The sequence below is a fragment of the Dendrobates tinctorius genome, unplaced genomic scaffold (assembly GCF_039654945.1).
Source record: "Dendrobates tinctorius isolate UK_male_01 unplaced genomic scaffold, ASM3965494v1 ptg000017l, whole genome shotgun sequence".
Lineage (NCBI taxonomy): Eukaryota > Metazoa > Chordata > Amphibia > Anura > Dendrobatidae > Dendrobates > Dendrobates tinctorius.
Genome location: NW_027361685.1, coordinates 11,668,754 through 11,690,707, shown reverse-complemented (window position 1 = coordinate 11,690,707; position 21,954 = coordinate 11,668,754). Strand labels below are relative to the sequence as shown.

At 41.3% G+C, this 21,954-nt stretch overlaps 1 protein-coding gene across 1 annotated transcript in view; it reads left to right on the top strand.

Annotated features, from left to right (window-relative positions):
• Positions 1 to 11,793, top strand: part of LOC141082340 (uncharacterized) — a 37,755-nt gene extending 25,962 nt beyond the window's left edge. The window contains exons 3-10 of the mRNA XM_073566286.1: positions 766 to 889; positions 968 to 1,065; positions 3,565 to 3,714; positions 3,844 to 4,023; positions 4,106 to 4,229; positions 4,313 to 4,410; positions 4,609 to 4,699; positions 9,047 to 11,793. Coding sequence (XP_073422387.1) covers positions 766 to 889; positions 968 to 1,065; positions 3,565 to 3,714; positions 3,844 to 4,023; positions 4,106 to 4,229; positions 4,313 to 4,410; positions 4,609 to 4,699; positions 9,047 to 10,647 — 2,466 coding nt within the window. The 3' untranslated portion in view covers positions 10,648 to 11,793. The remainder of the gene's footprint in view (positions 1 to 765; positions 890 to 967; positions 1,066 to 3,564; positions 3,715 to 3,843; positions 4,024 to 4,105; positions 4,230 to 4,312; positions 4,411 to 4,608; positions 4,700 to 9,046) is intronic.
• Positions 11,794 to 21,954: the final 10,161 nt, after the last annotated feature.

Here is a 21,954-nt window from a genome sequence, read left to right as displayed (position 1 = left end):
CATCTTAATGCAGCAGTTAGTCATACCTTCTGGTCACTTCAGGCTCATTTCAGATGTTATCCTTAGAAGACATCCTTGGAATAACAGACCGAGGTCAGACAGACCTCTTAGTCTGAATTTATACTAACTTAACAGCACATGAAAGGGCCCAGGTGTGATCAGAAAGGGAGGAGCAGCAGGGAGACTGGATGCAGACACAGGAGACGATTAATTAAAGTCACAAGTGGAAATGCAAAGGGAGATAGTATTGCAGCCAGAACACATACCAGTGATAGCAGACAGATACAGGGGTGATTGGGGTTCAGGAAAGCTGGGTGATGATGGTATTGCAGCCTGAACACATACCAGTGATAGCAGACAGATACAGGGGTGATTGGGGTTCAGGAAAGATGGATGATGATGGTATTGCAGCCGGGATACATACCATTGATAGCAGACAGATACAGGGGTGATGATGGTATTGCAGCCGGGATACATACCATTGATAGCAGACAGATACAGGGGTGATTGTGGTTCAGGAAAGATGGGTGATGATGGTATTGCAGCCAGAACACATACCTGTGGATGAAGCAGATCAATTGTCAGAGTGATAGTAATAGTGAAGCATAGTAATAATAATAATGAAGCATCTAGAGCAAGGGAGTCATTTTCAGGCATATTTCAGATGTTATCCTTAGAACGACATCCTTGGAATGACAGACCGACATTATACAGTAACACTATGAAGAGATCGGGGGGGATTGACGGTATCATTGTGTGTGTCAGGTTCCTATAAGGTGTCACGATGTCGCTGTCTATTTCTCCATGGAGGAGTGGGAGTATATAGAAGGACACAGAGATCTATACAAGGACGTCATAATGGAGGTTCCCCAGCCCCTCACATCTCCAGGTAATAGACAGGACTAAATACACACCGCATATAATATATGTAGAGAATGAATTCAGTCCCTGTATGTGTTTCCTCCAGATCTATCCAGTAAGAGGACAACACCAGAGAGATGTCCCCGTCCTCTTCTTCCACAGGACTGTAACCAAGAAGATCCCAGTGCTCCTCAGGATCATCAGGTAGATGGAGAGAAGGTGTCAGGAGATCTCCCCTATGATGTGTAGACGGCTGTGAAGGTCTTGTGCTCAGTCTTGTTTTATCCACCAGTATTATATGTTTTATACTTGTGTGATGAGAACGGTAGAGATGGCAGGATTAGAGCTGACACCAGTGACCGGAGGTAAACTTTTTACCTCCAATCACAGCTGAGCGGTTATGCTGTGTTCTGACAACGTGGGAACCACGGCTCTGTGACCGGCGGGGATGATTTTACCGCCAATCAGAAGCGCTACACCGGTGTTTACCGCACCTTCACACAGCTTGGGAAACACCGGCTTTTGTGCTGTGCATGATCGGCTATATTCTGCTATTAAATCAGCAAAAGTGTTGTGCCTGCCATCTGATGTATATACTTCTCATCAAGTTCTTGTTAAGTGAAGGAAAGTCTATTTTTTAACTTTGGTCTCCCTCATTCATCTCCATACTATCTGGTCTGGGCCTACAACGACAGCATGCAATCTCCGGAGTCGGGAGATATGACTCTGCTATAATGTATGTGTGTATATATATATATATATAATTATACTATACTAGATGGTGGCCCGATTCTAACGCATCGGGTATTCTAGAATATGTATGTAGTTTATTTATGAAGATTTAAGAATAATGCAATGAATGTTCGGGCGGTGTAGAAAATTGCTTTGGAAAGGCTTCTGGAATCGACTTTGGGATTGCCCCTTGCAGACCTGGGGGCCTGGACCCTCATCTGACCTTGTTTTCCCTGGGCACACCGCTGGTGAAGTTTCCCTCTCTGCCTGCTGCACGCGCCATCTTCTTCCTTTGTGGTGACGTCACCGCTACCCGATGTTCGGCCGGTGTGGAGATTTCCTTCTGAACAGTATCTGCATCCTGCCTTAGGCTTGATCTTTGCCGACCGGGGGTTTTTCGCCCTCCTCTGCTCAAGTTAAGGCAGGGCACATCGTTGGTGAAGTTCCTGTGGAGGACTGCTGCGGCGCCATCTTCCTCCACCTTCAGTGACGTCCCCGGGTGCGACCAATCAGCGACGCGGGATTTCCGTTACAGACAGAATTAGACGAATATATATATATACTAGATGGTGGCCCAATTCTAACGCATCGGGTATTCTAGAATATGGCCAAATTCGCATGCGTTTTGCCGCAGAAAACATGCGTTTTTCACGCGCGGAATTCAAGCGCATACCAAACGATTTGAAGCATCGCTTGGAATGTGATTGACAGGTTGGTCACACTTGTGAAGCATAGTGTTTTTGACAATTGTGATCAACTTTTTACTATTGATTGAAACCACAATTTTTTGCAAGTATTTAAATAGGCACTTCAACACATGAATCCACACTTGCGGGTAAAAAAGAATATTACTCCTTCTTATCCAAAATGAAGCGAACCACAATTATATTACCAACATGTAACTTTATTAAACAAAATAAAGACATTTAAAATTGGCTACATATTCATTGTTTCCTGATAACCTACCCCAAAAGGGGAAAAAAACAGCAGACAATTATCTCTGTTTTGTTTAATAAAGTTAGATGTTTTTAATATAATTGTGGTTCGCTTCATTTTGGATAAGAAGGAGTAATATTCTTTTTTGTCCGCAAGTGTGGATTTTTACTATTGATGATGCCTATGCAGCATCAATAGTAAAAGATAGCATGTAAAAAAGAATAAAAAAAAATTAAAAAAAGGTTATTCTCACCTTCCGACGGTCCCCGGACTCTTTCTTTCCTCTCCACGCTCCCGGCATCTTCCGTTCCCAGTTATGCTTAGCGCGAATTACCGGAGATGACGTCACTCTCGAGAGCGCGATGCTTGCGAGATTGCGACGTCATCAGCGGTCTTTCTCGCAAAGCATTACTGGGAACGGAAGATGCCGGCTGCGTGGTTAGAGGCGGGAGAGCTCCGGGGGCCGTCGGAGGGTGAGTATATCACTATTTTTTGCTTTAATTCTATTTTTACAGGTTTATGGTACCCACGGTCCAGAGGAGTCTCCCGACGGTAGCGGTGGCGTGTGTCCTTCAAATTCCGGACTGCGCCTGCGCACTGCGCCTGTCGCTGATTGGTTGCGGCCTGCCGGCCACGACCAATCAGCGACACGGGATTTCCGTTACAGACAGACAGAGTTAGACGATTATATAAATAGATATATATATATATGTTATATATAGCTGACCCGTGGAAGCGCTGATAGGCCGTCATCAGAGTTTACTCACTCCTTTCTTCAGCCTCCCGGCCATGAAGTTTTAAACTTTTGCTACAAATAAACTACGGACTTTCAATATGGATCGGTGAGTGCTTCAGTCCTTACTTTCTTTGATGGTGAAATTATATATATATAGATATATTCTGTATATATGTGTGTATGTGTATATATATATGTTTGGCAGAGTCATATCTCCCGACTCTGCAGATTGCTGCTGTCATTGTATTATTACACAGGATTCTTATGATGTTACATCGGATCATATTCTTCTCATTCAGGTCTCTACAATATCGGATCCTCTCAGTGAAGATCTTCTACAAAAGAGAATTTTCCTGATTTACCCATCAAGGATGGATATGGACAGAGACAAGATGGCGGAGAGGATGTTACACCTCACACTAGAGATCCTCTTCCGTCTCACTGGAGAGGTGAGAGATTCTGATGACGTCACATTACATCATTCTTATCTATGGGAATAACAGATGGACAGAACTGGAGAGGTGAGGACTCTGGAAATGTCTGTAGTGAGATTTATTAATGTGTCTCTCCATAACCAGGATTACACAGTGGTGAAGAAGACCTCTAGTGATCACTGTAAGGACCCTGTGTCTGAGGGATGTGGAAGACCCCTGAACTCAATCACGGGGCCTCCACCTCACCCCCTGATCCATGAGGACATCAATGACCAGAAGATCCTAGAACTCATCTACAAGATGATTGAGCTGCTGACTGGAGAGGTGACACTGCTGGGAATGCTGGGACATTATACAGTAACACTATGAAGGGATCGGGGGATGACGGTATCATTGTATGTGTCAGGTTCCTATAAGGTGTCAGGATGTCGCTGTCTATTTCTCCATGGAGGAGTGGGAGTATTTGGAAGGACACAGAGATCTGTACAAGGACGTCATAATGGAGGTTCCCCAGCCCCTCACATCACCAGGTAATAGACAGGACTAAATACACACGGCCTATAATTATCTGTATGTAGAGAATGAATTCAGTCCCTGTATGTGTTTCCTCCAGATCTATCCAGTAAGAGGACAACACCAGAGAGATGTCCCCGTCCTCTTCTTCCACAGGACTGTAACCAAGAAGATCCCAGTGCTCTTCAGGATCATCAGGTAGATGGAGAGAAGGTGTCAGGAGATCTCCCCTATGATGTGTAGACGGCTGTGAAGGTCTTGTGCTCAGTCTTGTTTTATCCACCATTATTATATGTTTTATACTTGTGTAATGAGAACGGTGGAGATGGCAGGATTAGAGCTGATCATAGATGGGACTTCTCCATCTGTCGGTGACTTTTACAATATTTGTTTCAGGGTGAAGATCTGACCCATATTAATACTACAGAGACATATGTGAGAGATGATGAGTGGTGTAAAGAGAAGATTCCCACATATGACTACCCAGGTGAGTAGTAACCACTGAATGCAGAGAAGTCACAGATTCCTCTCAGTCACCGGCTGTGGCTGCTTTATCGGTGGTGTAGTCCGGCCGTATTACCATGATCACCATTTTGCCTCTAGACCACAACATTCTCCTCCACCCAAAACTGTTCAAATGACTTTGGGCAGTGAAAGCCCTTTTCTATAGAACTTAAAACCTGGAGGATCCACCTACCCCCTGGTATTAGTGTGAGGGTGATCCCTTAAAGAGAGATCTATATGATTACTTGTACCTAACCCAATATAGGCCGAGTGCGCGCTTAAAGAGTCACACCGAACACAGAGTTAGATGTCTACTCCTTTCTCAGCAAAGGCTTGCACACAACTGAAGTTTATTCTCAAGACAAAGAGACGGGAAATGGGTGTCACACCATCTTCTGAGTAGCCAGTGTCAGTCTATGATAGGTCCATTTCAGCTTCACTTCCATATATGGTATCCAGTATCTCAGCTTCTGCATTCCAAGGATTCCTTCCAAGGTGTTGTCTGAAGACACAGACGCCATCTTGGTACACCATATCTGAACTGACTTATATAAGGTTAGCTGCGTTGTACAGTACCATGAAAGTGAATGTAAATTGAAAAACGCTGTGCACATGCTGCAGAAAAATCTGCGTGGAAACGCTGCGGGTTCATGTCAATTCTTTGTGCGGATCTGCAGCGTTTCTGCACCCATTGACTTGCATTAAGTCGGGCATATCCGGAGCAAAACCGCAGATCTAAAAAATATCTGCGTTTTTGCTGTGGATGAAACGCTGCAGATCGGGAGGGGGGGGAAGAGTGGGGGCGGCGTGTCGGCGGAGACTGTCTGCTTGTGTATGTGTGTGGGCGGTGACTGTGTGCGTGTATGGGCCTGTGTGTGCGGGGGTCATCAGGCGGTCTGCCGGGCTGTGCGAAGGTCATTAGGCATATGTCAGGGCTGTGCGGGGGTCATTAGGCATATGTCGGGGCTGTGCGGGGGTCATCGGGCGGTCTGCTGGGCTGTGTGTGGGTCATTAGGCATATGCCGGGGCTGTGTGGGGGTCATTAGGCATATGTCGGGGCTGTGCGGGGGTCATTGGGCGGTCTGCGGGGCTGTGCGGGGGTCATTAGGCACATGCCGGGGCTGTGCGGGGGTCATTAGGCATATGTCGGGGCTGTGCGGGGGTCATCGGGCGGTCTGCTGGGCTGTGCGTGGGTCATTAGGTATACGCCGTGGCTGTGTGGGGGTCATTGCGCGGTCTGCCGGGCTGTGCGGGGGTCATTAGGCATATGTCGGGGCTGTGCGGGGGTCATTGGGCGGTCTGCCGGGCTGTGCAGGGGTCATTAGGCATATGTCGGGGCTGTGCGGGGGTCATTGGGCGGTCTGCCGGGCTGTGCGGGGGTCATTAGGCATATGCCGGGGCTGTGCGGGGGTCATTGGGCGGTCTGCGGGGCTGTGCGGGGGTCATTAGGCATATGCCGGGCTGTGCGGGGGTCATTAGGCATATGTCGGGGCTGTGCGGGGGTCATTGGGCGGTCTGCTGGGCTGTGCAGGGGTCATTAGGCATATGCCGGGGCTGTGCGGGGGTCATTGGGCGGTCTGCCGGGCTGTGCGGGGGTCATCAGGCGGTCTGCTGGGCTGTGCGGGGGTCATTAGGCATATGCCGGGGCTGTGCGGGGGTCATTAGGCATATGCCGGGCTGTGCGGGGGTCATTAGGCATATGCCGGGGCTGTGCGGGGGTCATCGGGCGGTCTGCTGGGCTGTGCGTGGGTCATTAGGCATACGCCGTGGCTGTGCGGGGGTCATTGGGCGGTCTGCCGGGCTGTGCGGGGGTCATTAGGCATATGTCGGGGCTGTGCGGGGGTCATTGGGCGGTCTGCGGGGCTGTGTGTACTACAAGTCCCATCGGGCTATGCCTGCTACACTGTCAGTGCTTATACACTTAGATTGGAAGGAAGGATCATCCCCGCGCTGCCGCAAGAAGAATTCCAGAAATTGTAGAGGTGTTAACGTGGTTTCTTCTACGTGTTTGGGGGGTTCAGGTGACCCCTTCATCAGGACATACCACAAATATTGTACCAAATCATTCTCAAACACTATCCGAAGCCAGGAAACATCTAGAAAAGATTAAATTACAAATTAATCTAATTTAAAGATAAAACCACTGCTGCCCCGAAGACACTGAGAGGTAATAATAAATCTGGGACCAAAGGAGCCAACTCTAATTCGGATCTGTCCAGTTCTCTCCCTCTTTCACTTCTTGAGTTATCCATTCATGATACCACTCCAAGCATGTTGGTACCTTCACTAACCACTATCTCATTAGGTCCTGACGACCCTGATACCTCCACTCCACCAGCCCCACCAATGACACTATTGTAGTGGATCATTCAGATGCCTCTAAATCCGGGACGGTTCCTCTTTTACCCCGGGCAATAAAAAACTCCCAACTGAACCAATTTTTTGTACCCAAAACCGTAAAAAGAAAAAGCACTACAGAGGAACTAGGGGAGGGAGAAAAAGAGGAAAAATACCACCTTAACCCCTCCATCGCTAATGAATTAACTTCTAATAGTTGTAATCTTTCTGACTACAAACTCTCTGAAAGTGAGGAATCCCTCCTATCTAGAGGATTGTCCTTCTGTCTCTCCAACAAACCTAAGGATTTTAATTTATTTTTAGATTTACAAATTTTCATAAGGAAATTAAACCTTAAAAGACATTTCTTTATTAAGGAAAATAAATCCAACCCTCCAACCAACACAGAAAATACTGAAGAAACAGATGAATGTTTTCACCTGAACGTACCTGCTAAGTCTAAATTTTATCCTGTTGAGGACAAAAGCCACCATCTATCTATTATCTATCTATCTATCCTTCTATCTATCTATCCTTCTATCTATCTATCTATCTATTATCTATCTATCCTATAGCTATCTATCTATTTCTCTATTTATTTATCCTTCTATCTATTTATCCTTCTATCTATTATCTATGTATCTGTGTGTTATGGAGTGTGGGTTGGACAAATGTAAATGAGGAGGTTGGACAGAAATGACATCACAAATCTTTTTTTTTTGTTAAATAAGATATCTTTATTTAGCTTACAAAAACGCATACAAATCCGCCTGAAAAACCGCAGCAAAAAGGCATCAAAGACGCAACTGAGTTTTCTCCCAAGAACTGTGGATTTTGTGCGGAAAAATCCGCGGCAAAATCTGCAACGTGTGCACGCAGCCTATATGTTGTTTGCGCACACTGCAAGACTCAGAAGTGAGAGCGGATTTTGCTGGATTGGTTTATGGAAACCTTGTTGCTTTTCAGCAGCCTTTGAGCCACTAATAGTGCGGGAACCTCTGTTTTTCCATTGACAGATGATGGACCTGAGTGAGGACTTGTTTTTTGTGAGATGAGAATTGGTGTTATTTTCGCCTACATAACATTGATTGGTTTCTTTATATTTGATACTAGATGTGTGCCCGATGCTATCGCATCGGGAGGGCAGTAACATCACGATGGGGGCAGCTTTGTGGTGCTGGGGGTGGCGGCCCACCCACTTCCATGCAGTCACAACTGGCAGGAAAGACTTTGTTTTGCGATCTGTGCTGGAGATGGTGTGCGGCGCTTCCAGAGGGTGGCCGCACCCAATCTCCAGCACAGGCCTCAAGTCGCAGTCTTTCCTGGTGACTGTGACTGCATGGAGGTGGGTGGGGAGGCAGCGGTGGGATCCGGCGCATGTAGTCAGACAGTGGGTCCTGGCGGGGGTCTGGCGGTGGCATCCCTCTCATTACTCCCCCCTCATTACACCCTCTCATTATACCCCCTTTATTACACCCCTCTCTTTATACCCCCTCGTTACACCCCTTTAACAGCCTCATGATCGCAGTGATGGCCGGGATCCGAGCGGTGGCCGGGATCCGAGTAGCGGTCGGGATCCCAGCGCCGGTAGGGATCACAGTGGCAGCCTGGATATAAGCGGCAGCTGGGATCCCAGGGGTATTCGGGATCGCAGCTGCGTCCTGGATCTGAGCGGCATCACTTGGGTGTACCAAAATAGCGGTCGGCGTACTTCCGGTGCGGCGCAGTGGATTGTGGGATTCGGGGACATCCAGATGGAAGTGGATGACAGACAATTTAAGGCAATTATATATATACATTTGGGAGGCAGAATGAACAAACAGTTGAACACCGCACACTACTGGCTCATCCAACATGGTTTTCAATTAGACTGTGAACTGTCATTGTCTTGGTAAATAAAGTTTTTTACATAGCTTGCCATTTTTTAAGTAGAAGTGTTGAAAAATATAAACCTCAAGGATATTTTATTTAAAAAAATTGTTTATTATGTTAGATGACTGTACCAGGAGATCAGAGGGACAGCTGACATCTTCAATTTTTAAATCTGATGATCTTGATATCCTACAAGATACACCTGAAATGAATGCCGTTACTCCAGACACATCATCATCCATTCACAGCAAAGATCTGTCATCTGAACCTATGAAACATGTCCCATCTTCTGATTCTTTACTGACTACTAAGGAAAATCAAAGTCACAAAAGAGGCATTAAAAAACAAACTGCTCCTAAAGCAAAGAAGTCATTTTCATGTTCAGAATGTGGTAAATATTTTACACGGAAATCAGATTTTGTTACTCACCAGAGAATTCACACAGGGGAGAAGCCTTTTTCATGTTCAGAATGTGGGAAATGTTTTAATCATAAAGGGAATCTTAATGAACACCATAGAACTCACACAGGGGAGAAGCCTGTTTCATGTTCAGAATGTGGGAAATGTTTTATCAATAAATCAGTTTGTGTTAAGCACCAGAGAATCCACACAGGAGAGAAGCCTTTTTCATGTTTAGAATGTGGGAAATGTTTTGCACATAAATCACATTTTGTTACCCACCAAAGAACTCACACAGGGGAGAAGCCTTTTTCCTGTTCTGAATGTGGGAAATGTTTTGCACATAAATCACATTTTGTTACCCACCAAAGAACTCACACAGGGGAGAAGCCTTTTTCCTGTTCAGAATGTGGGAAATGTTTTAACACTAAATCAGAATGTGTTACGCACCAGAGAACTCACACAGGAGAGAAGCCTTTTTCATGTTTAGAATGTGGGAAATGTTTTAACACTAAATCAGATTGTGTTATGCACCAGAGAACTCACACAGGAGAGAAGCCTTTTTCATGTTCAGAATGTGGGAAATGTTTTATCAATAAATCAGTTTGTGTTAAGCACCAGAGAACTCACACAGGGGAGAAGCCTTTTTCATGTTCAGAATGTGGGAAATGTTTTAACCTTAAAAGGAATCTTGATGAACACCATAGAACTCACACAGGGATGAAGCCTGTTTCATGTTCAGAATGTGGGAAATGTTTTAGCAGTAAATCAGCCTGTGCTAAGCACCATAGAATCCACACAGGAGAGAAGCCTGTTTCATGTTCAGAATGTGGGAAATGTTTTATCAGTAAATCAGCTTGTGCTAAGCACCATAGAATCCACACAGGAGAGAAGCCTTTTTCATGTTCAGAATGTGGGAAATGTTTTAAACTTAAAAGGAATCTTGATGAACACCATAAAACTCACACAGGGGAGAAGCCTGTTTCATGTTCAGAATGTGGGAAATGTTTTATCAGTAAATCAGCTTGTGTTAAGCACCAGAGAACTCACACAGGAGAGAAGCCTTTTTCATGTTTAGAATGTGGGAAATGTTTTAACAGTAAATCAGATTGTGTTAAACACCAGAGAACTCACACAGGAGAGAAGCCTTTTTCATGTTTAGAATGTGGGAAATGTTTTAACCAGAAAGGGAGTCTTGATGAACACCATAGAACTCATACAGGGGAGAAGCCTTTTTCATGTTCAGAATGTGGGAAATGTTTTACAAGGAAATCAAATTGTGTTAAGCACCAGAGAACCCACATACAGGAGAATTCCTGTTAATGTGGGAAATTTTTTAACCAGGAAGCGCTTCTTGATCGCCATCAGAGCAGTCACACAGAGGAGAAGCCATTTTCATTTTCTTAATGTAGGAAATATTTTACTTGGAAATCAACTGTTAATAAACATCAGAGATGTCACATAGGGGAGAAGCCTTTTTTTATATTCATAATGTTGGATTAGTTTTAACCAAAATTAAATGTTCTTAAATGGGTTGTCTCTTGTCATTCCTCATGTTTGCTGACAAAAGGATAAAACTAAACTTTATTAATTCCAAATATAAAGCTATACCCATAATTCACCCCCTGAAGATTAGTCAGAAGGTGACTAATAGAAAAAACATATACCCCACATCTCAGTATATAGGGTGAGGTGAGGTTTACACACTCACTCTCCAAGCCTCTCATTTCTGCGGGTTTCATCGTCCTCACCAAAGGCGACTCATCAAGAGACTATTTAATATTGACCTATATTCAAGCGAGACTAAGCGAAAAAAAAAACTATAATCATGTATCATGTTATTCAGAACAGTCAGAAAACTAGCCACATATTGGCAGATCCCAGACCTCAAACTATATACTTCGGAAGGTTATAAGCCCCTCCAGTGTCAGGAATAGATAGTATGAATTTGAATTTACCAAATGGCTGCAATGAAACAAAGAGTGAAAAATTTAAAGCGGTCTGAATACTTTCCATACCCACTGTATCAGTAAAAATAACTCCTCTTTATTAGGTAAAGTATAAAAGAATTGCGCCATTTTCCGATATCCGTCGCTTCTCCATTTTTCATGATTTCAAGTTGGGTGAAGGCTTATTTTTCATGTCAAGCTGACTTTTTTAATGGATGCCATTTTGGTGCAGATACGATCTTTTGGTCGTCCTTTACTGAATTTTAATGTTGCGGTGACCAAGAAAAGTAATTCTGGGGTTTTGACATTTTTTCTCGTTACGCCATTTAGCGATCGGGTTAATTCTTTTTTATATTGATAGATCGGGCGATTCTGAATCCGGCTATAACAAATATGTGTATGTTTGATTTTTTATTGTTTTATTTTGAAAGGGGCGAAAGGGGGGTGATTTGAACTTTTATATTTTAGTATTTTTAAAAACATTTTTTTTTACTTTTGGCATTGTGAAGACATACAGCATTGTATCTTAATTAACCAGACGACTATTTTTAGCAAACGAAAAATAATAGAATGTTATCTGTATGTTGGCTTTAAATTTAAGTGCTGATTTCTGGTTGGTCAAGAAAACAGACTTTTGCTTGTGTAAGCCGGTAATATTGACTTTTATTGTGCGCTTATCCTTGATCACTAGTGATGTTTGCTGATTGTAGAAAAATATATATATATATATATTTTCTTGCACGGTTGAGAATCAAAAGTAAAGGCAATGTTGAATTGAGGATAAAATAAATCTTGTTTTTAATTGTTCATTTCAAAAAGTGATTACAAAAATGAAGAAAAGTAAGTTCATGACATGCAGTAATTATTTGAAGAGAAAACGAGCATTGTTCTTACATATAGTCTTGAGCAGCTGTCCGGGTGTTCGAGAGTCTCAAGGGATATGAGATCTCCTGAACACGAGTTAGGCCGGCTTTATATACTATTCTGACCTATAAACTACAACCACATATGGTGGCTTGCCACTATGTTCATAAGTTCTTCCATATTAAGTGAACCGTAGTTATTTTAACAATATGCATACAGTTATTTATGCATTACCTTAGTCTGAGATATTTAAGCCTAAAGTCTGAGATCTTTAGAACCATTCATTATCTCTAAATAGTCACATTTTGACAGCTTTGACTATTTTGACCTATACATTTGACAAGAGAGACAGCTGTGTGAGCCAAGGCACTCAGAATAAGTCAGTCACTTCTCTAAAGTAAGCAAAGCCTGTTAACTATATTCTGTATGAGAGAATTAATCCATATATTTTTTATTATAGAAATACTGATATTTTACAGTCCCCCCTGATTATGATTTGAGACATATCATAATCAATCCTAACTCATTCTCTCACCATTCGTATCACATTCATTCTTTATTCTGAAAACCTTGTATCACATCTGCCCTGAATGTCATCTGAATTTTCAAACCTATTGTAAAAACAAAAATTAGATCAGAGAGTTATATTTTTTCGTTTTAACATCTCTCTTAAAATATCATCTTCCTTTTTCATTTCTATCTTTATATTCTTATAAATTCTCCTAATTTTACACATAATAATTATTTGATATATTATACACAGCAAAACTATGATAAATAAAATAACGATCGGATTAGACAATACATTTCCTGCTGCCATTTTCGCTGAAGACTGTGACCAACTAGTTACAGATTTTCCTAAATTTCTCCACCAAGATGAGCCTGACATACTCGTCCATTCATGTTCAATATCATTTAGATTACCTTGTTCATGTCTAAATACAATTTCAGCTTCTTTTAATTGTTTTGTCAGCAGATTTAATAAACCCTTGTCTTTCTTTATTTCATTTGTCCACAAATCCCAAGGAAATTTATTGACTTGTGACAAATTGAACTGGATCGGAAGGATTTTCAGACGTCTTGAGCCTATTGACGTAATATTAATACTTCCTTCCCTCTTTGTGAGAGTTTTAACATTTCCCTCAATACAATATAAACCCATTGTCAGATTTTCGACATGTACACAAGATGAGAAGAATGCAGAAACTGCTTCTTTTCCTGACATGACTTGGAAACAAGTTTTGTTAGCGCTTACTGGTGTCACCAAGTCATGTATCGTGTGGACATTCTCAACTCTGGCATGACAAGAAGTATGATTATGGAAACATGAATGATAAATGACTTTATCCTGTCCAGGTAGACACATTACCTTGGAAACAAAATTTAAGCATGATGAAGTGTCTAATTGTTCAATGTTTGTACCATCAAATGCAAAATCTGTGTACTGTAATTGATAATATAACAATTGTGTAGGACTGACAGGAATTCCCAGAACACCTATAGGAACCAGGGTTTCTTCTCTTCCTGACACTGGGATCAATGATGTTCCTACACAAATGTTCTGTTCACATCCTAACCACTTATTTACCCACAAATCTGTATGGTTTAACGCAAAGTTATATTCTATGGGCAAATTTCTTATTAGCCCTAAAGGGGTAATTCCACTTTGTAAGGCTTGTGCAATCATTGTCAGATTGGTGGAATATTCAATCTGAATTTCTAGACATGTTTTGGCCACTTGAGATTCCTGTTCACTTTCCATTAAAGCTAAAGTAGCATCTTGAAGATGTGATACAGAAGATCCCAATACAGTAGCAGTGTTCAAAACCATCTTTTCAAGGACTTGATTCAAGCTTTTCTGAATCTTTACCCCTTTTCCTCCAATATACCCAATATTTTCCAGATCTGATTTAAGTGTATGAATGTCCATAGTGTTAATTAAACTTCCCACTGTTCCTAATCCCCCCAAAATACCTTCTAACACTCCCCTCTTACTTCTAACCTGTGTTGAAGTTCTTTTCCCAAACCATTGTTCTATTCCCATCTCCATGTTAGTGAGATGTGACTGACACTGGGGATATCTAGAAGAGATTTTCCAGTTAGACATGTTAAAGGTCCATACCATGGTCAGAAACACTCCATCTCGTAACAGAGGTTTAGTTTGGAACTGATTGATCTGAAAAGGAGTAGATGGTTGAAATCTTGTCTGTGTGCATACATTATCTACTGCTGACCATATATTTACCTTTACATCTCTACATTGTTTGTAGTTATATTTCGTTAAAATGCAACATTGGTAAAGTCCAGAATCCTTAGGAGATGGATTATCTACAGAAAAAATAAAATCCTTATTTAACCATCTCACGTTACCGGATTGACCTCTGTGTATAACATTTGTTGGACCATTTGAAAAACTTCCCAAAAATGATTTATCTTTGGTCCATATTAACAAAGATTCTGAAGGTAGCTCTAACCTCGTGCTGCATTTTAGTAATAAAGGAGACATATTTTCTTGACTATATACTGCTTGTGGTGTAACCCTTACTTCTGGAGCTATAGTATTTGAAACTGTAAAAACTACAGATACCTGTACTTGTACTGGTTCTCTGGTTATCTGAAAATTCCATGTTTTTACCCAATCCTCGTCTCCTTCTGTAATAGAAAGAAATGAAGGATCTAAAACTTTCCCAAAAAGTTGTGTCTTTAACAAAGCATCTGTTTTGGATGTTTCAACTTTCCCTTTTGCGATCATATCATTTGTAATGTCGCCTGACCACACAGCTCTCTCTTCACCTCTTATCTCTATATTCCAGAATAACACATCTGTAGGACTACATTCCCATGTGCCTGTCTTATTATTGTGTATATAATCTCCTTGTAACTGTGTGAACTTCGTCTTAGGTCCTGTGGCTGCATGTAATATTATGTCAGTGTCATGTATGAAGTGTAGCTCAATACAGCATTTTGCACCAAAACCCATGCAAATGTTTCCAGTAATATCTACTGAATCGTCCGGTATGTCCTCATCTATTAAGCTTTGTAGATTCGTTCCTCTTGGTTTCCTTGGATGTAAAGTTCCTTTGAAAAGTTCCTTCACTTCACTAGTATTTGTTCCATGGTGTGAAATATCTTCAGCGTAGATCACAATTGAAACAGTACAAAACAGCAGAAATGTGATTCCCATCAGATAGTAGCTTTTCCTGGGAAATGTCTTTTTCTCCTGAAGGATTGGTGTTGAATCCCTTCCATCAAGGACGTGGAGTTTCATATTCCCGTTCTTATTGGAATCCATTTCTTCCTAAAAGAAATGCAGTATCATTATTTTGCAATATACAGTTTGCATTGATCAACATGTACCCACAATTTTTGTTGTCTGCGGGTATTTTTAACCACCTTAGATGCTCGTTGCACCAGAATCATCACTTGTCCCATGGTTTCGATAATTTCAAAGGGACCTTCCCAATTACTTTCCCAAGGTCCATTCTTCCTGAAAGTTTTAATCATCACTAGAGCCCCTTTCTTGAATTTGGATACATATGGTGGCTCCATTCTCTGCATTCTTGATGCAGCATGTGGAAGAATCGTTTTCAAATTTTCCTGCAACAATTGCAACCATTTGGACCTTGCAACAGCATCTTTTTGTGGTGTAGACAAAAATGGTTCATGAGGAAAAATCAATGGCATTTTTCTTCCTGTCATCAGTTCAAAAGGAGTAAACTGAGTTGTGGCAGAGGTTGTTCCTCTTACACTCAACAGTACAAAAGGTACTGCATCAACCCAAGTATTGCCTTTGTCCAATAACATCTTGGCAATTCTGGATTTTATTGTTCTATTCATCCTTTCCACAATACCAGCAGACTGTGGATGGTAGGGTACATGAAACTGTTGTCGTACCCCTAGAATAGCACAAACGGCTTGCATGATTTTTCCTGTAAAGTGACTTCCTCGATCAGAGGTGATCATTCTTGGGATCCCCCAAGTACAAAAGACATGATTAACTAATGCTCTAGCTGTAGACAAAGCATCATCTTTCCTGACAGGTAAAATTTCAACCCACTTAGAAAAAACATCTACCACAACCAATGCATACCTGAGACCATTTTTACCTGATGGTAACGGTCCAATGTAGTCGATTTGTAACGTAGACCATGGACCATCTGCAGGTGCGATTCGGAGTAGTGGCGGTTTCTGTCCTTTTGGTCTTGGATTAATTTGGGCACAAATGAGACATGATTGAACAACACTTTGCACTGTCTCTTCCATCTTTTCCCAGTAAAATTTCTCTCTGAGAATGCCTAACAATTTTTGTTGGCCCAAATGACCCAAACTTTCATGATTGTATTTTGTGAACTCAACCTGTAGATGTCTTGGGACAACAGGACGCAACTCCCCGTTTAAGTCATGACACAAAACCCCGTTTTCACAAACAAAGGGAGGTTTTGGATCAACCCGGGAAGCAACAAGAGATGAGTCTTTTTCTTGTTCTTCCGCAAAAGAAGGGATATACGTGTCTGTTCTTTGAACTGCTGAAACCTCGAGAGGTTCAGGTTCAAACACCTCTTCTCCTGTCAGGGCTGCCTCTTTGGCTAGCATATCTGCGGTTGCATTTCCAACAGATAATTCATCATCAGATTTTTTATGGGCCGGAACCTTGACAATAGCAAAACCATTAGGGTTTTTTGATGCTATCCTGAAAATTGTCTTCAGTGTGTCACTGTGAACAAGAGTCTTATTAGATGAATCTACATAACCTCTTTTTTCCCAAACTGACAAGTAATCTGTCAGTGATCTTACAACATAAGAGCTATCACTGTAGATCACAATGGGACACTGATCATCTGCTTCATTCAGCTGTAGTACCATTTTTACTGCTTCTAGCTCTGCTCTTTGAGCTGAAAAATGACTCGGTAATTTGTGCTTCACAACCTGTCCTCTGTTGGGATAAAAAATGGCATATCCTGAATAATAGTGCCCATCTGAATAGAATCTGGAACCATCTACAAAAATTGGTTCGTCTGTTACCTCTGCTTTCCGTCTGAAAAGTGATGGACTTGGATCCTGAAAAGACTGTAGACAATCATGAGTTTGTCCTTCATATTGCATCAGCTGAGGAAGAACATATTTGGCCTTGTAATCTACCTCTATTTGTTTGGGAGACAATGACAATAACCAATGAGCAAATCTCTGATGTGACACACCTGGGATATTATTCTCAAAGAGAAGTTTTAGTGTAGAATGAGGAGTTTGCAAAATGATTTTGTTGAACCCGACAATATGTTCGGTTGCTTTGACTGCAAAGTACACACCTACCAAGTGTCTTGCACAGGTCTCAAAACCTTTTTCAACAGGTGAGAGAAGTTTTGAAAAATAGCCCAAAATTCTCCACTCTTCTCCCTGTAATTGCAGCAATACAGCAGAAACAGATGTTCCTGATGTATGCACTTGCAAAGCAAATGGAGCCGAAGGATCTACTGTGGACAAAGCAGGTGCATTTTGTAAATTCATTTTCAATTGTTCAAATGAGGTTTGCTGTTCATCACCCCAAGGACCAAAGTAATCACTGTTTTCACCTTTCAAAAGATCATATAAAGATCTGGCCTTATCTGCAAAATTCTCAATGAAATCCCTTGAATAATTCATAAGACCTAAAAAATGTCTTAATGCCTTGTGTGATGTCGGAATTGGTAGGGAAGCAATTGCCTCAATTCTTTCCTGCAGTGGCTGCCTTTTTCCTGGACTCAACAGCACCCCTAAAAATCTGACCTCAGTCTGCATCAATTTGACCTTTTTGGTGTTCAATTTCAACCCTGCATCATGCAGCAACTCAAACAATTCTGTCAGAAGAGAAACATGTGTCTCTTTATCCTCTGTAGACAATAAAATATCATCCACATATTGCAGAATGCAATCAGGCCTCGAAAATCTGGATAATACCTTTGCCAATGCCTGATGAAAAACACTAGGTGACAAATGTGCTCCTTGAGGTAACCTGCAAAACAGATATTGCTCGTCCAAGAAAGTAAATGCAAACTTATACTGACAGCTCTTTTCAAGAGGTATACTGAAAAAACCATTGCTAATGTCCAGTACAGAAAAGTATTTGGCCTTTGCATTTAACCTTGCCATCATGTCATGAGTATCTGCCACAATTGGTGCGACATTGGGTGTATGCTTATTGAACATCCGTAAATCCAATATCATTCGATAAGAACCATCAGATTTCAAAACACACCACAAAGGATTGTTACTTACAGAATTAGCCTTTCGGATAACACCTTGATCTAACAATTCCTGTATGATCTTTGACATAGAGTCAATTGATTCTGGAGGCAATTTATACTGACGCTGTGGCGGGGGATCACGCCCCTCCACATTCACGATAACGTCTTTCATTGTTCCAACCTGATTCCTGAACTGAGCCCAAAGAGAAGGAAAAAGCTGTACAATTTCTGTCAATACCTTGTCATCATTAGTGTCAGGCCACAAATGGTCAGATGACACCACATCATTCAAGCAAATACTTCCAACATGGCTATAATCATTAGGATCAATGACTACCGGTTTACAACCATTGGAATCTTTCCAGATCACTTGATTTCCTAGGTCAACTACCCATCCGAATTTCTGCATAAAATCTGTGCCAAGTATATTTTCAGAATCACGACAATACCAGATGTCAATTTCTGTTTTGAAAGAACTAGGTATTTCCAAAATCACATTGGGAACTAAGGTTGCTTTAGTTCCACCTTTTCCACTGAAACCGACAATTGTACAAACTGGTGAATCTGGGTTTAGCTTCAAATCAAGGTTTGTAACACTTAACTGAGCTCCTGTGTCAATGAGAAATACAACATTCTGGCCTGCTAAACTTACTTTGATAAATGGTCTTCCACAGTCATCCAATGTAACTCGAGTCACAAATTCCAATGGATGTGGTACAGGAATAGTCTGTGATTGTCAGAAAGATGAAGGAGATGGGAGAAGACCAGTGTCCTTTTTAAAAGACCTTGGAATTCTATCCCTTGACTCTGTTTCCTTCACTGTCATCTCTCTGATCTGTCTGATTAATGGTGCATATGGTGACTGTGTTTGTCTGTTGGCAGTATGAGTAGTTGCAGGAGATTGTAATGCAGGTGTGGAAGGTGTGATGTATGATTTTGGCATGAGTCCGTTTTCCCTTCCAAGCTTACCTGTTCCTTGTGTACCTATTTCTGATTCTGTTCTCAAAAATTTCCTGCACTGCCACTTCAAATGTCCAGGTATACCACAAAAATAACAATGGACATTGTTCCTTTGTGTAGTATTTTTACCTCTATGATCAATGTGATCCCTGCTCTTGGAGATTACTATGGATCTAGGTTTCAGCTGACTGTCTTCTTTATCATGAACTACCGCTATTTTAGCCTTGACCTGATTTTGTTTCATGGATCTCCTTACTCTGTCAATAAAAACTGTTGCTTCTTGCAATGATGGCTGAGTGTTAGCCAATTGCACTGAGGCAGGATCTAAGTACTTGAACTTCTTTACAAAAAATTTGATCATGGAGGCCGGCTCTTCGTGAGGCCTGAGATCCATTACCATCCTATAGGCCTGTTCAAACTTTACCAAAAAAGAGAACGGATCTTCAGAAATATTTGTTTGTAAACTCCCTAAAATATCAACTGTAGGCATGTCTTCTCCAGTTGTAAACAATACTAATTGTCTAAGTCTGTCTTCTTTTGTACTATGTGCCATTTCATTCTCATCATTTAATCTGGGTGTGGTCTGTAATCTTTTTCCCATATGTGAAGATAACCAAACTTTGAATATTTTATTCTTTTGCTCATCATTCAGATTGTATTTGTCTGTGTTTGATTCAAAAGTGTCCGCATTATAAAAGGCATCCATCTTATCATTGTAATTTGGAATGTCTTTTACAATTTTCATTAGCTGATCGTGTATTTTCAGATTAATGCGTGCTGCTCTGTCATGTAATTTTTTCCGTTGTAATTCTACTGCCTCTAATTCCTCTACTGAAGCATCTGGATTTTGCATATTTGGTACAAATGATGAGGCAACAGCACTGTCCTCCTGTTTACCTGTTGATCTTGTGTTAGCAGAAACCCTTTTTATATCTTGTTGTAATTTAGACAATAACTCTGTCCTGGTATCTATTTGATCCTCCAATTGCTCTATGTGCTCTGACAAAATCAAGCAATTTGGACAATCAAGGTAATCCCCGTCAGACTCTTGTGTGTCACGTGGTGTGTCAGTGTGATTAATGTCTTGTGTGACAATGCATGTTTTATAGGTGTTAGGTTCAGTTTTCTCAAAGACTAGGCTATTATACACATGAACTAGCTGCATAACATTCTGAAGTTTCCTTTGTAATTTTCTTACTGAGAAAAACCTTTTGTCAATTTTAACATTTTCTGCCTCACATTGATTATACAAACTAGACCATAATTGGGCATCCGTATGATTATGAACAAACTTGAAATCTATGTTACTTTTCTTACAATAATTATAGATAAAATCCATTTTTTTCCTCACCTATTGAGAGTCTTTCCCGTCAATGGATGGTCCTCTGTGTCCTTATGCAATCCTCAGATCTCCATCTGGATGAGACGCATGCAGCTCTGTACGATCCTCACCCGTCGTCTCTAGGTTCAGTCTGATCCTTGTGCCGTGAAATAGTGGAATTCCTGAGGAGGCTTGTACAACAGGTGTTTTTAGCAGAGTTCTCGTGCTCTCCCCCCTTGTACAATCGAGGAAGGAATGCCAGCCAAAATTAGCACAAAAGAGCAGGCTGGCTTTGGCTCGCCAAAATGAAGAAAAATATATATCTTCCTTACTTACTTACAAGTAAGTGCTCGGTTGAGAATTAAAAAGTAAAAGCAATGTTGAATTGAGGATAAAATAAATCTTGTTTTAATTGTTCATTCAAAAAGTGATTACAAAAATGAAGAAAAGTAAGTTCATGACATGCAATAATTATTTGGAGAGAGAAACAAGCATCGTTCTTACATATAGTCTTGAGCAGCTGTGATCCGGGTGTTCGAGAGTCTCAAGGGTTATGAGATCTCCTGAACAAGAGTTAGGTCGGCTTATATACTATTTTGACCTATAAACTACAACCACATATGGTGGCTTGCCTCTATGTTCATAACTTCTTCCATATTAAGTGAACCCTAGTTATTTTAACAATATGCATACAGTTATTTATGCATTACCTTAGTCTGAGATATTTAAGCCTAAAGCCTGAGATCTTTAGAACCATTCATTACCTCTAAATAGTCACATTTTGACAGCTCTGACACGTGACTTATACGTTTGACAAGTAAGAAACAGCTGTATGAGCCAAGGCACTCAGAATAACTCAGTCACTTCTCTAAAGTAAGCAGAGCCTGTTAGCTGGACTAGACTCTGTATGTGAGAATTAATCTATATATTTTTTATTATAGAAATACTGATATTTTACATGTGGATAGGATAAGGGGTCTGCAATCCGCTAGTTACCAACCTCTCCTGTTTTCTGGGCTTAGCTTGCTTTTTGTTTTTTCCTCCTCGGTGACTCATTCATAACAGAATCACCAGCCATACCGCAGATTCTAAGGTACTCAAAAGCAGGAGAGAATTGTAAAGAAAAAAAAAAGTGTCGGAATTTTTTTTTTTTTATATGTATATTTTCTCCTCTTTTTCTCTGGGGCTGTAGGAGGATTCTTTTTTTTTTTCTCCTTGATGGAGATTAAGCAATTGTCTGATCGTGTGGAGCAGCTCGCTGCTGAAGAGCGGGGAATTTCCGCCTATCTCACTCATTCACATGCTGTTGAACCAA